Source organism: Xenopus laevis, chromosome 8L (genome assembly GCF_017654675.1).
Source record: "Xenopus laevis strain J_2021 chromosome 8L, Xenopus_laevis_v10.1, whole genome shotgun sequence".
Lineage (NCBI taxonomy): Eukaryota > Metazoa > Chordata > Amphibia > Anura > Pipidae > Xenopus > Xenopus laevis.
In genome coordinates, this window is record NC_054385.1 from 72,567,902 (window position 1) to 72,582,922 (window position 15,021).

At 36.2% G+C, this 15,021-nt stretch overlaps 1 protein-coding gene across 2 annotated transcripts; it reads right to left on the reverse strand.

The window, feature by feature from the left end:
• Positions 1 to 1,800: 1,800 nt before the first annotated feature.
• On the reverse strand, positions 1,801 to 12,334 carry MGC85221 (protein). 2 transcript variants are annotated; one of them, XM_018229019.2, is made up of 7 exons: positions 12,162 to 12,334; positions 9,240 to 9,336; positions 7,924 to 7,973; positions 7,515 to 7,564; positions 6,399 to 6,481; positions 3,957 to 4,030; positions 1,801 to 2,379 (listed from the first exon to the last, which is right to left on the reverse strand). In XM_018229019.2, the coding sequence occupies exons 1-7, from the start codon at positions 12,162 to 12,164 to the stop codon at positions 2,308 to 2,310; spliced, it is 429 nt and encodes a 142-aa protein (XP_018084508.1). In that variant the 5' UTR covers positions 12,165 to 12,334; the 3' UTR covers positions 1,801 to 2,307.
• Positions 12,335 to 15,021: the final 2,687 nt, after the last annotated feature.

Consider the following 15,021-nt stretch of genomic DNA (forward strand, 5'->3'; position numbering starts at 1 on the left):
AGGGCATTACATGCTGTGCAAGACTAAGTAGGCGTCAAGTTATTGTGCAGTTCTTGGCAAATGATTACAGTGTACAATGTTCCCTTAGCAGTACAGTGTATATGTTTTTAATTATTTCAAATGCTCTATGCCCTTTTATCACTCAGGATATAAAACCTGCACTTTTTTTTTAATATTTAGGAACACTGTTTATATTGGAGTCATAAAGTAATAAAGGCATTTTTATAACGTTCAATTTAATTATGTTGTGTGTGGGGGGGTGACATGCAGGTACCCAACCTCATACCCTCCCTTCAAGTCTAAGTCTGAGTTCTTAATTCAAATAGTATAATGTTTTCCTGCTGTACTCACAGGCTATCACATGAGTAATTGCTAGGTACAACACAAAATGTTAGGCCAAGATGATGCTGTAATTTCAATAAACTACTTTGATTTTACAAGTCTGTTCTTTGTAGAATGTTTATATCAAATATCTGCTTCTTTGTGATATCAAGACTTGTATTCTACCCATAACCATATACATTGAACAAAATCTTTTTTTTTTTTCAATATTTTAAAAAAAGTGGAATACTATGCCTTTTTCCACTCTACAGGGGAAATATTTCTTCTAGGGAAGGGCTGGCAACTTTGGCTGGTGTGGTTAAGACAATAAAGTGGCCTTTCGTGTAATAGTGCTGGTCCAGCCAATGACTCATAAATCATATTAGTTAAATGTAATATCCAATACAGACTGGCTTGAAGATATAGATGTGTCCTTCAGATTCTGCCATGGTCCAATATGCAACTACATGGATACTTTGCTCATATATTATTTTGCATGTGGGTCTTAGTTATATCAGCAAACAATAACCATCAGATCAGACAATGGGTTTTACATCTCCGGGAACTGATAATCTACTGAAAAACAACCATAGCGATGAAGCCATTGTGCTTTCCTTTGCGCTGACATATATGTGCCTCAAAAGTAAAATAATGAGCGCCCTTTGATGCACATTATCTTATATTTTAGTGGCTCCCATAATTAAAAGCTTCATATCATGGCTGATAATTATTGAAACTTTGGAACATCTCACTCTGCTCCCATACACAAAACATTGTTGTGACTCTTCATATGATGAGGTTTTTCATGATTAGTTTTAATAATTGGATTTTTAATATTTTAATTGGTTATGCAGTGGGTGGATTATTGTTTCAAATAAATGAATGTGAAGAGAATAAATTGTATCTGAAAAACATACATCATATGAGTAGGACTTAAGCCCCTGTCTTAAAGCACAGATTTATTTTTCTGTGCTTCTTTCTCATTCCTGGATTTCCCCACATGCCCCTCAACATTATTTTTTTTCTCAACATTTTCGCAACCACCACCTGTACTGAAAGCACATAGCTTCTCCTGTTCTCTTTCCCTCTCTGCACAAAATCCTTATTTAAAATACTAGAACTGAAAAATATTATTCGGATAGGGATCATGCACATACTCTGGACAAGTGTTGTGGGCATGCTATTTCCCTTTCTAGGGAGTATCATGCAAAGACTGGGAGTTTGTAGATATCGCCCTATGAATAAAGGAGCAGAGGTAGTGTGGGATTATTGTAGTGTCTGAGCACTCAATGCAGGGAGTTGCAGCAAATCTTTGTAAAGGGCCCTTGCAAATGAACTACTGTTTAAATGCACCATTCCTTGCCCTTTAGTGTGTATCAAAGTGTGATCTGGGTTCTGTTTATTTTTGAGCAACTTGTAAGTTCTAACAGAGATGTGTGATTCTTGAATAGTACTTACATGGTAAAAAATTCACAAAACTGGCAAGAGGCTTTTGTGTATTTGATGATTTTTTTAACTCCATTAACAAAATATGATTGTGCAGGTAATTAAGCCTTTCTGAACATTTACAAGCAAATTAATTTAAGTGTACTATTTATAGGGGACTGGTCCCTCTCAAAATAGAAACCACTGAAGAAACAGGAATTTTTAAATTGTAATTCATTCTCTCAAAACAGCAGCTGCCAATGATCACCGAAACAAAAAAATGTAACATTCTCTTCTTCCTTTCCTGTTTCCTCAAACATTTGTGAACTATTAGACATGAGAGCTGGATAATTCCAACTCCACACATAAGCGTGGACTGAAACGTTTTCTGAATGAGCTTTTCAGCTAACTGTTTCAGAGCTAGCTGACAAGCAAGGATAGCATGCACTGGAAATTCTCTTTTGTAATTAAGTATAATAACTTCCACCTGTTGGCTTTTAAGTATAATAGCGAACAGCTGTAAGGCCATCCAAAAATAGGAATGTGTTTCATGGCTTCATATCAACGGAAAAATGCCAAGCGTTCTTTCAGCCAGTCCTCTGTCAGATCACTTGTGTTTCTGATCTCAAAGACCTACAGTGAAAAAAAGTTCAGTAAGTTTAGTAAGAAACAGACCTTGCACGGCAAACTGATGCTGCGGATTTGCTTTACAATTAATACCTAGTGTCAACATTTGCACCAAAGTCTAGTAACCCACAACAAATTATCATTTTAACTGTCATTAACAATTATAATTAAATTTCAGCAGCTCTCCAGTTTGCAATTTTAGCAATCTGGGTGCTAGGGACCAAATTACCCTACTAACCATGCATTGATTTGAATAAATATGAAGAGACTGGGATATGAATAGGAGAGGGATGAATAGAAAGATGGGTAATAAAAAGCAGCAATAACAATACATTTGTATCCTAGATGAGGTCAGTGATCCCAATTTGAAAGCTGGAAAGCACCAGTGAAGAAGATGGAAAATAATACAAAAACTATAAAAGAAAATATGAAGTCTATTTGAAAAGCTGCTTAGAATTAGCCATTCTATAACTTTTATATACTAAAAGTTAGCTAAAATGTGAACCACCCCTTTAATATTTCATAATACAAAATGAATAATAGAAATATTGAAACATTAATGATAAGAAGTCAGAGTGCTTTATAAGCATATAGGCTACCTGAACCTTCAAAATACACATTTGCAAGATGGCTTGTAATATTCTTATCCACAAATGCTTTAATATTGTTCCCTGGTTGTTCCTTTACATAAATCTTCTTTGTTGTAACAAACATTTTTAAAAATGGCATTAGGGGCTCATAATAAGTTTATTAAAGTGGTGCTTTTCAATCAATGCAGCAGCATATTGTTGTTTTCTTAAATGTCAGAATAATTCAGCTTCTTTCATGTACCTGTGTAATGTGGCTTTTTTAGAAAGAGCTGCAGCTTCTTTTCACTTCCTCTTCCGCACCATAAAGTAGCAGATATTAAGCATCAGCAGATAAGATTATCAAACTTAGCTTTTTGTAAATTTATTGGTATGTTTGTGCCCAGCTTAAATACAGCGCTTTTATGGGCAATTCATTTTTCAGCATGGCACATGCCACCCATACGTACCCTGTTGTGCCTGATGTTTATTAGCCTTACTCCCCCCATTGCAAGCTCCATGCATGTCATTGTGATGACTGCTATTTCATATTCCAATCTCTACTTACCAGCTGATGGCCTGCAATATGACATTTGTAAGTGTGATAAATTACTTACATGCGCTGTTTAAATAGTGAGTCAATCACACACTTACATACCAGACTCCACATCCGCCTGCTGCATTTGAATATAAATACCGCTGCACCTCAAATACATAAATGGCGCCAGTTATAGCACTCTGATGATGCCGAACTGTGTATGTTGCTATAATTCTACATTCTGTGACTTATTTGTGAGGGATTCAAGTATTGGAAGTGTTTATCCAGTAATGCTGCTCTACTTTGTGTCTTTTTACAATAACTTCATTTTACTTTGAATGTAATGTATTTTTAATCACCTGTGTCAACTGCTAAAATGAATCATTAACAATACAAATAACTTAAATGTGTTTTGCTAGTTTTAAAATGTGATATTTTGACAAAATATGAAACAAGCACATTGAGCATGGTCTCCTTACCTTTGTAAGCTCAGCAGTTTGTACTAGTCTGTTTTTACTTCCTGCATACATCATCTGCTGCTCAGGTTTACATCCTGCAAAAAAAGAAAAAACTCTTACTGGCACCAGCAATGAATAATTGTGGTAAATACTGTTTCTTTGGGTCACTGGTTCCAATATTTGACACAGCTCTGTTCAAAAGTGTCAAATTTAAAAATACTTTATTTAGCACATGGTTTTATGATATGTAACAATACAACGTTTCAGGCCTGCTTCCGGCCCTTTTTCAAGGCCACTGGGCAATAAGGACTATAAAGAACATGTACCTTCAATAAATACAGCTATTTGTTTTATTTGCATACTTAAAGCTAGAATGGAAGAGGGAAAGTAAGTAAACAGAAAGTGAATATAAACTAGTGGGGGTATGTAATATCACTGGGCAAATTTTCCCAGGTGCAATACCCTATAGCAACCAATCAGAGATTTGCTTTAATTTTTTTATGTTCGGTGGACAGAAGAAAGCTAATTGCTATGAATGTGCTAGGGGTATCTGCACAGAGCACATTTGCTCAGCATAGGTAAACAAGCCTGACTAATCTCTGCATGACGTTACAGCATTAAAGGAGGCCAGATGCTATTTTTTAGAAATATATTTCTTTTTCCTTGTGTTACAATGGCTAATGAGAGCATGCAAAGCTATAAATAGAAGGAACTCAACAGAGAACTATAGTAGAAAGGAGATGGCACACTGAGCAAGAAAAAGAAAACATACAGATCCAGTAAGGAGCAAAGAGGTGGCAAAGACAAAGAAGAAAATACAGATGGAGCAAAGTTTATTTACAAATCTGGTTCATGTGGCTCATCGTGTACCGCCATATCAATCTGTTTAACTAGTTCATTATTTGTAATTTCTCCATTAAAATGAATGCTGGTACATATTGTGCACTGTGTGATATCACAACAAGTTTATTCAAACTGTAGATATTACAGGAGGTGTTAATAAATATTTACTTCATAAATTTAATTGCAAAGTAATGCATTTATGACATAATAATTAACACAATTTATGAATAGATGGCATACTTTTAATAACAACAACTGAGTTGAGTATTGTTTATACAAGTGAGCAAGCACTGCAGTCAATACCACAAGCCGTCCAGGCCTCAGATATATAAAAGATCTTTTGTTAAACCATACCAACAAGGACATCTGAAATTATCAAACAAGTTCTTAATTTGCAAATACAGGCTGGAGTACAAAAGGCCAGGGAGATGCAAAATCTTATTGATTTGTTTCAGTCACAACAAGCAGGTGAGGATTTTAGAAGAAAAGTAAAGTTAGCCACTTGGCCATGCGATGTTGGCTGCTGACATTCCTGACCACTCTTGGGTCTGAGATTTATTAGCCAAATTGGCAGGCTACCTAACCAATATCTGAGTTGATGAGTGATGTAGTTCTTTCCTGACGTGATCCAGCTGGTTGCCCATGATTGGCCCAATTCTGGGCATCACTAAGCAAATTTTAGTGCATATGGCCAGCAATCTTAAGGGGATACTGTCATGGGAAAAAAAATGTTTTTCAAAATGAATCAGTTAATAGTGCTGCTCCAGCAAAATTCTGCACTGAAATGCATTTCTCAAAAGAGCAAACAGATTTTTTATATTGAATTTTGAAATCTGACATGGGGCTAGACATATTTTCAATTTCCCAGCTGCCCCAAGTCATGTGACTTGTGCTCTGATAAACTTCAATCACTCTTTACTGCTGTACTGCAAGTTGGAGTGATGTCACCCCCCTCCCTTTTTCCCCCCAGCAGCCAAACAAAAGAACAATGGGAAGGTCACCAGATAGCAGCTCCCTAACACAATATAACAGCTTCCTGGTAGATCTAAGAACAACACTCAATAGGAAAAACCCATGTCCCACTGAGACACATTCAGTTACATTGAGAAGGAAAAACAGCAGCCTGCCAGAAAGCATTTCTCTCCTAAAGTGCAGGCACAAGTCACATGACCAGGGGCAGCTGGGAAATTGACAAAATGTCTAGCCCCATGTCAGATTTCAAAATTGAATATAAAAAAATCTGTTTGCTCTTTTGAGAAATGGATTTCAGTGCAGAATTCTGCTGGAGCAGCACTATTACCTGATTCATTTTGAATTTTTTTTTTCCCATGACAGTATCCCTTTAAGACAAAACACCATAAAGCCTAAATTTAAAACATAAAGCACATCATGACACGTTGGGCCTCATTTATCTATATTAGAATTTGTGTAATTTTAGAGGCTTTTTCTACTTCAAATAAACAAACAATTTTAAAAAAACGTGAATGTTACCTCATTAAAAGATATGAAAATAAAAACCCAAATTCAAATGTTGATAAATCAGCACCAAATTAGTAGAGCATAATACTAGAAATATTAAGACGAGCTGCATAAAAATAGATTGCACAATTGGATACTTACCCACTGGGCTGGAGAATATAAAGCAGAGTGGATAGGAGATCCTGCCATCTTCATGCACATACTTATAACTGTACACCAAGAACTTGAGTAGATGTCAAGGATCTAATACAATGTATCTGCCCATATTCTCATCTAGCACCTGACAAATATACTACATAATGATTTTATATAACTAGGAGCAGTCTAGACATAAGGCAATGATATACTTGATTAAGAAATCAAATATTGGGAGACAGACAAAGCAAAACAAGAAAAAAATGAAAGGTCACTTGTTCATCTTACTTAAAAAGTGCCCAATCTGAAAACATAACAATCATGTCCACACAGAACCCTAAGAGTAGCACCTACAGTATGGTATTATAAATAACAGGATTACCTATGCAGGTGCTACAGAATCCATCTTGCACTGGCCAGTCATGGAAGCCAAACAAGAACTTATTGTGTGATATGTCTTCCAATGATTCAGTAGGCTTTGCACACTAGTATATGCTCTTGCCAGAAAGCTCAGTTATGAATAAAAAAGCTTGATGGCACAACTGAGCATATAGCAGTTCCACCCCACTAAAGTGTTCTTTTTTTTATTTTTTACAACAACCACTATTGTACAGCCAGGTTAAGTTATTGTGCAAGTGTTCCTTATGGTGGAGCCTGAGACTGATGCAGCCAAACATAATAGCCCCCAACCAACTATGCAGTTCTGCATTTGGCCTGTCTGTATGGAGGAATTGCTGACTTTTATGGAGTCAGGTTGATGCAGCTCAGACGGTGGCAGGGAAACTATGTATGGAGGCTATTAGTTTAAAAATTATGGTGGGGCTTATTTCTGATTTAATAAATGCAAGATAAGGAAGGGTATCATGGAACACTCCTACACCACATAAGCTTGAAATATTGTATACATAATGTGCTAAATTTGTGTTAAATTTAAATATAAATAATATTTTTTTTATACCAATACATGCCATTATGATTACTTTGCCTACAACTATCCTGGGAAAAGAACTATGCCTACAAATTAATACAATTAATTATTGTCTCTTCTTGTATAGGGCTTATACAGTATACTATATAACTCAGAACCCTGGGTTCTCCCACCCATATAGCCAGAAAGGATATCTTGGTTGCCGTTCAGGCAGCTCGTTCTGTAGCTCATCAGGAGAAATATCCTATAAGAGAATTCATAAGGCAAACTGGTAATTATGTATTTGTAAGTTATATACACTAAACAGTTTTACGAATACTAAAAACTAATACCAATAATTGTGAACAGGCAACAGAAAAAAGATTTGCCCCTGTGTCATAGTTGCACATTGAAAACTAGAGCCTGGGATCAGCCATTTAACAGCAGGTGCAGGAGTGTAAGCTGCAGCTCAAAAAATATGTTTGGCCGAATAACTTCCAAATAACTGATTAAACATACAGTATAAATAGCTATAATAAAAATATTTTTTAGAGTTCAGTGGATTTTTTTAGGAGTGACTTTAACATGCTGGCCTCCAGCTACAAAGAATATGAGAGTTCCCACCTGATATTCTTCTTCTAATATCACCAGTTGCTTCTCTTTGTCTATCTTCACTGAAAACACATTAAAATATGAAAACTGGTCAGTTTTTTTTCTCTCCATGCCTGCAGCAATAAGTATTATTTTATGGAGGAATAATTTACCCTAGATTTATCTATATGCTCCTCTCTAGGTGCTTGCAGACTCAAACACTAAGTAATTTGTTACAGAGGGCATAGAGTGCAAAGCAGTCTAGAGTTCTCCCCAGAAAAAAAGAATGGTGGGGAAAAGAATGAGCCCCCCTTATTAGAGTTGTTTCTGTAGAAGCCGATAGGACTGTGTTCATCTGAAAATAAAGTGTGCAGTCCTACCGTCTTTAGAAAGAAACAATTGCAGGTAAAGTTGCTGCACCATGTTAGCCAGTAAAAATGTTACAGGGCAACGAAAGAAACAATATAACACGATCTGTGAAGAAAGGTGGCAGGGGAACTTAGTAAAAAGCTGATGAAGACTATAGGGCCGAAACATGTAGTGCTGGACATTCCTGAAATAAATCACATGATGATACTATAAGACATGTACAGAACTTCATGAGCAACCTCAAGTGCTTTTACAAAAGTAAAATGAAATAAGGTTGGGGAGGAGCAGGACAATTGCAGAGAAGATACTAGGGACCGAATACAGTGCCTAGTAACATATCACAAAAGAAAAGAAACAGCAAGAAGGAACAATGGTAAACAGCAAAAAGTGAGCAAAAAAAAAAATCACATTAGAAAAGTATTACCAACTACCAAGTTATGTGCCACAGTTGTAGCAGTATAAAGGAAATGTAGGTCTGGATGGAAAGACCAGATACAAAACAGTGTAGTGCTTAGGATAGGACACTGGAACCAGATGTAGTAGTATTGAAGTTACAACATTTAACAATCGTCAATATGCAATGAGGGTAATCCTGAGTTTAAACATAGGTCTGCTAGCAGGTGTTTGGCAACTATGCCTTATAATGACTATATATACTATATAACACAGATGAAACTTCAGAGTTCAAGTAGTAGGGAAAAATCGGATCACAATAGAAGCCTGTATTCAGGTGAAGTCAGTAACCAGGCAATAGGACTGGAAAGAAAAAGCCTTTAGCAGGATTCTATAGCAGCAGGCACCAGCTTGAGAATAGTGAAGACTAAGAAGGCAGACTTTAAAGGGGATTTGGAACTTACCCCAGAAAGAGCACAAAACAAAAGTTGTTTTGGTTCGGACTACATTCATTATATAGCACCATTATATAAACTAAGTAATAAAAATTAATGATGATCATGTATTTATTTTGGAAAGTCACTTACTCAGAATGGCTGCATTATTGGTTTCCTTCCGAAATCGGAATTTTCTTAACATCTCTTTAAGCTCTGGGTCCACGTCACACACCACTAAGGAATCTGACTGTAGAGGAGAATGAAGGTAAAGGTGTAGCTGCTTTACTAATAAAACAGCAAGGTTTCTTAGAACCAATTACATTACTACTCAAAATCCAGCTGGCTCCATCTGTATGAAGCACCTCTAATATTGAACCAAGCTCAATCAGGTCGTGACTAGGGCTGCCACCTGCCTGGATTTTGTACTGATTGGCGAGGCCGCGGGAACTCATATAATTCCATAAATACAGTAGATCCCAATATAAATATATAGATGTCTTTGTTTTATAGGTAAGTTCTGTAAGCTTTCACTTAAGTTACACAAGTTTCTAGACACACAAGGGCAGTTTTTGCAGAAGTTTTATAAATTGTGTAAGCTTTGCAGTAACTTCATATGTAATTTACGCTAATTGAAATTGGACATACAGGCGCAGATTTATCACGGGTTGAATTTCGAGGGTTTTTTAATTCGACCCTCAAAGTATAATCCTTCGAATATCGAATTCGAAGGATTTTAGCGCAAAACGTTCGATCGAACGGTCGAATAAAAATCGTCCGATCGAACGATAAAATCCTTCGAACGATTTTAAGCATTCTATCAAAGGATTTTTATTTGACCCAAAAAACCTGTGCTATGGAAGGTCTCCATAGGCTAACATTGGACTTCGGTAGGTTTAAAGTGGCGAAGTATGAAGTCAAAGTTTTTTTTAAAGAGACAGTACTTCGATTATCGAATGGTCGAACGATTTTTACTTCGAATCATTCGATCAAATTTGACCAATTCGATGGTCGAAGTACCCAAAAAAATACTTCGAAATTCGAATTTTTTTTATTCGAATTATTCACTCGAGCTTAGTAAATCTGCCACACAGTGTAAGCAGCAAATATTTGCCTTTGTGTTACACCTTTCTAAAAATAATGCCAGATAAATTCCAGCTTCACTACATCTTTCCTGGTGGGACGTAAAAGCTGTGATTGGCTACACACATTCAAATGTGCTTTTGGGAAATTATGGGGTGGGAATGTTGGGCAGTGGGGAAACCAGGTATTAGCTAGAGATGAGCTATGGCTTCTCCACTACAGTTAACAATATGTTCATCCTAATTATACAGTACTGTGAATGAGGCACAAACAGTGTCGGACTGGCCCACCAGGATACCAGGAAAACTCCCGGTGGGCCCAGGTGTCAGTGGTCCTTCATGCTGCTAAACTTTTGGCCTTATTCATGGCCATTCCCTATTTCTTTGAGAACAAAGAGTCTAAATATATGGAATAATTGATTATAGTATAAAGAGAACAGACTAGGAGAATAGAGGTTGATTAAGGAGATGCAGAATATTAGTACGGAGAGTGGGACCCTCATCTAAGGTTTTATGGTGGGCCCCTGGTCTAAGGTTTTTGGGTGGGCCCCTGGTGTCCCAGTCCGACACTGGGCACAAAATTCTCTTGAAATTAAGTTGTTTTTAAATATATCAAAACACTGTCTTTGCATGAGCTTTATAATTTTGCCATAAATATACTTCCTGATGGCTTTACATTACCTATATAATCCCCAAGTACCTCTATTGGGGTTGCCAAATTTGTGCAGCAGTAGTCTGTTAGCATAAAATACTTTGAGAAGGGACAGTGAGGTTGGCAAAAGAGTTAAGTTTAGGTACTTTAAGTAACAATAACAAGTTACAAAGTTACAAAGTAACAATTACTTACAAAAGCAGCCCTATCAGTAAAAAAAATGATCTGCATGACCTATAGTTAACTTTTAATGCACATTCATATTTTGAAAAGTTTGCTTTTTGTGACAGTATCACTTGACGGCCATTTTATTGCAGTAGTTCTTCATGAGAGTACTGCAGTCATCTCACCACCGGTTGGTGGACTGGACAGTTTTCTATTTTAACTGAAAAAGGAATGAATCCAATACAAAGCATCAGAGAAAATAGTTACATTTGAGTTGTGAAGGAAAATCTAACATGCAACAAATCCCATATAATTATTGATTTAAACTGGTTTTAACTACATTTAGTTGCAGTGCAATATCACAGCACATAAGGACAACTGTGTAACAAGAAAATCTCAGTTAACTGAGTTAACAGTTGTGAGTGTTTGGGTAGTATGAACAACTCCATGCTGTATATCCTAATTCCAGAAAATGTAGTTTGCATTGAATAAATTACATTTTTTTTTTACAGGACCCATATTTACTGCTTTATGTTTCTGTTATCTCCACTAGTATCCCTAATATTTTAATCTTCTTGTGGTGCAAGTCAGCTTACAATGTACTGTACACAATAATAAATGCAATTGAATCTATTAAAACAATTTAATTCTGCTTGATTTTTTTAACATTTGCACTGCAGGAAAATTTAGTAGGGTACAGTTCTTATTTGCACAATGTGCTAATGCAGTGTTGATTAAGCAGATAATGAATATAGTAGTTCCTATCAGTTGTTTCTGCTCATGTGACTTATGCTGCTTGAATTTTGAATAAATGTAGATGTAGTAGTATATATATTTACCGTGCACCTGGGTTAACATAAGAAATGGAGTGCTGTTCTCTACTACAATCAGGGGCGCTTCTCCAATGAGGCGAGTTGAGGCTGTCGCCTCAGTCGCACTCGCAGGTCTTATGAATGCTGTGAATTTTAATAGCAAGAGACCGATGTTCCGGCTAGTAAGTAATAGCCGAAACATCAGTCTCCTGCTATTAAAATTCACAGCATTCATAAGACCTGCAAGTGCAACTCTTCCTCTATATTTATTCACAATTCAAGTTTCAGAGTTTGTTAACCCAGGTGCATGTGGACTTGTGTTACATGAGTCTGAGTTTGAAAGCACAGATGAGTTATATCTTACCATTCTGAAGGGTGTCTCCTCGGTGGCAAGGTTCTTGTTGAGTAGTCTTGTACCCCTACCTAAAATGACAGCAGGATGTAAAGCTGCCGAAGCCAGGGAGGGGGAAAGAGAAAGGAAAGGAGGAGGGGGAGTTGGTTAGTCCGTTTGGTGTAGAATAAGCACTCGGCAGAAGGACTAAATGCTCACAAGCTGTTCCATCATCACATCCTGTTATGAAAGTGCAATGTGAACATTTTGTTATTTAGCTGACAAAGGAAAGACACCAGAGCTTATTGTCTGCAGACACACAATAAACTCAGTGCAGGATCTATTTGGAAGGAAACTTTCACCTTTTTATCAAAAACTGCTAAACTAAAATAGTCTATGTTAAATTCAGTCTGTGCACTGTGCCTTGTGAAATGGCAGCCTCACCACAAATATGCAGGGAAAAGAGTTTATTGTAAAAAATACAGTCAGAATGCATGTTCACGTAGAATAAAGATCATCGAATACAAAGAATCTTGGCAGTAGCTGTAACAATGACTTGTTTTAGCCAGGCCTGTTTTGTGTCTGGATTTGCACATCATTGCCAGCTATGGAGGTGAGAGTAATTTGTCACAGTTACACTGAACCTCCTATGGCCCACCAGAAAATCTGATATTTGGGACCCACTGCAGCTCAAGAAATAATGAAAACTATGGATTGTATGTGATTAAAATAATGTATGTAAAAGTATATTCAGCATAAGTCCAACTCCATGAACTCATGTTAACTTTAAATCTTTTATCATGCACATAAAATGCAGTGAGACAAATTTATGGAGTGTTTAGAACACTGCACGGCCTCTCTTTTAATTCATGTGTGTCTCCTAAAAAATAGCTGAGAACTTTAAATTATTTTCTTTTATTGATTGATCTGAAGATATGTTTTTGGTATTCCTTCAAAACCTGCAGTGCCAATCAAGGTCACTTAAAAAATAGTTGGTATACTATTATAGGGTTGCAAGGGTATTAATAAATAAAAACAGCGCAAGAAAGTAAAGCTGGGGACTTGGAGTATATTAAAGTCATCACTAAAGTGCAGTTCAAATATCAAACCATGGTTTGGGATGGGAGTGGAGTCACAAAAACGGCCCAATAAAATCTAGTCTTGCAAAGGATATGTAAAGCATAAAACCTCCTGAGTGCAGGTTGCTGTAGATAGAATGCTTGGAGGGTCCTGTATTCATTTTACAGAAACATTTTCAAGATAAACTGGGACTTATTTCTAAGATAATAGTTCTAAATGTTAGCAGTGTACGTAAAATTAACAATCGATAATCTCACATATTACCCATATTTTTCTTTTTACAGAGCCTAAAACAATATCTATATTTAAGGATTTATAAAGCTATTTCCCAAATTGTTAAGCCTCTGATTAACTTGCATAATTCATTTTTGGGGGTTAACAATTTGGTGAGATATTTGAGCTGGATTTTGCTGCAGGTCTCTAATAAATCTGTCAATTGGCTAAACACATTCTTGACTATCTAGAAAATATTGAACTTCCAGAAAACCATCTTCAGTTCACTATTTAGTGACTTTCCACTAATTGGCTGCTAAAAGCAACAGCAATGGTGCAATTCAGTACTAATTTAATAAAAGAGCCCAACTGTACTCTTATATTAGTGTTTAAAAGTGTAAAATTGCATGTTCTAAACATTAAAAACAAAAATATAAAAATCTTAGCGTACGTATTGAGCTGTTGCTTTTGCTGCATGTAGAGAATTTTCCTATTAAATTCACCCAAGGCATTAAGATGTATGTCCGCTCACTCACATATGTACAAAAGCAAATAAGCAGAAAATGAATGGTCTGTGACCACAATATTTCTGTTTATAGGAAAAATTCAAATGAAAAAAGGAAATGCATGATCTTTGTTCCATAGTGATGTGTTTTATTTCAAGTGCCATTGCTAACGGCAGGCCCAAATGTACCAAAATCACTCAAAATTTGTATTGATGGAAACACCATAAAGTAAGTTACTGGAGCTTTTAGCTCCTGTTGTGACTGAGATGCAAACCTTACTTTTATGAGCCCAGTGGAGCCAGCTAATGGCACAATGTAATCCTATACCTTACAGCTCATTTTGTTTAAAGAGGAACTATACTCCTGAACATGCAGGTCTCTATAAACATATATTTCAAACAACATACAAACACCATTTTCATGAAAATATACTTAATAGTATGTCCCATTGGGCAATCCTCAATAGAAAATTGCCAAAACAAAAGTTCTGTTTTTTACTCCCACACTTCTTGCTGTTACAGTTAGAGCTGCATTAGGTGATCTCTGATGGATGTCACAGACCTTTACAAAATGGTGGCTCAAGTGAGAAGATTTAGAAGGTAAATATTTACTGATACATATATGCCATGTTAGTAAGATTCTTTAAAATGGTTGCTTATTATGATATAAATTATCAGTTAGTTAAGTATTTATTCTGAAGGTGCAGTGTGTTAAAGGGATCTGTCACCCAGACATAAAAAGCTGCATAATAAATTTCAAAATAAAATCATTTTGAAATAAAACATGAAAACCAAATTCTTTTTTAATAAACACATCCATACCCAAGGTACTTAAAAATCTCAACTGTCAGTCATTAATTGCCAGCCTGTCCCATGCCTTAGGCATAGAGGTTGGGCAGATAATTACTTTGACTTTCACTCCAGAACTTCCCTGCACTCCTTACGTACCCCCTCCCAACTCACCATCTAATTTTGGCTTTAAACCAGCCAAAACCAAAGCTGGAATAGTAATTTGTGTTCCACCTTTTCTGGAAAAAAAAGGTTATTGTCTTTTTAGTTGAAGGGACTTTAACTTTTAATAAAGTAAAATGAACA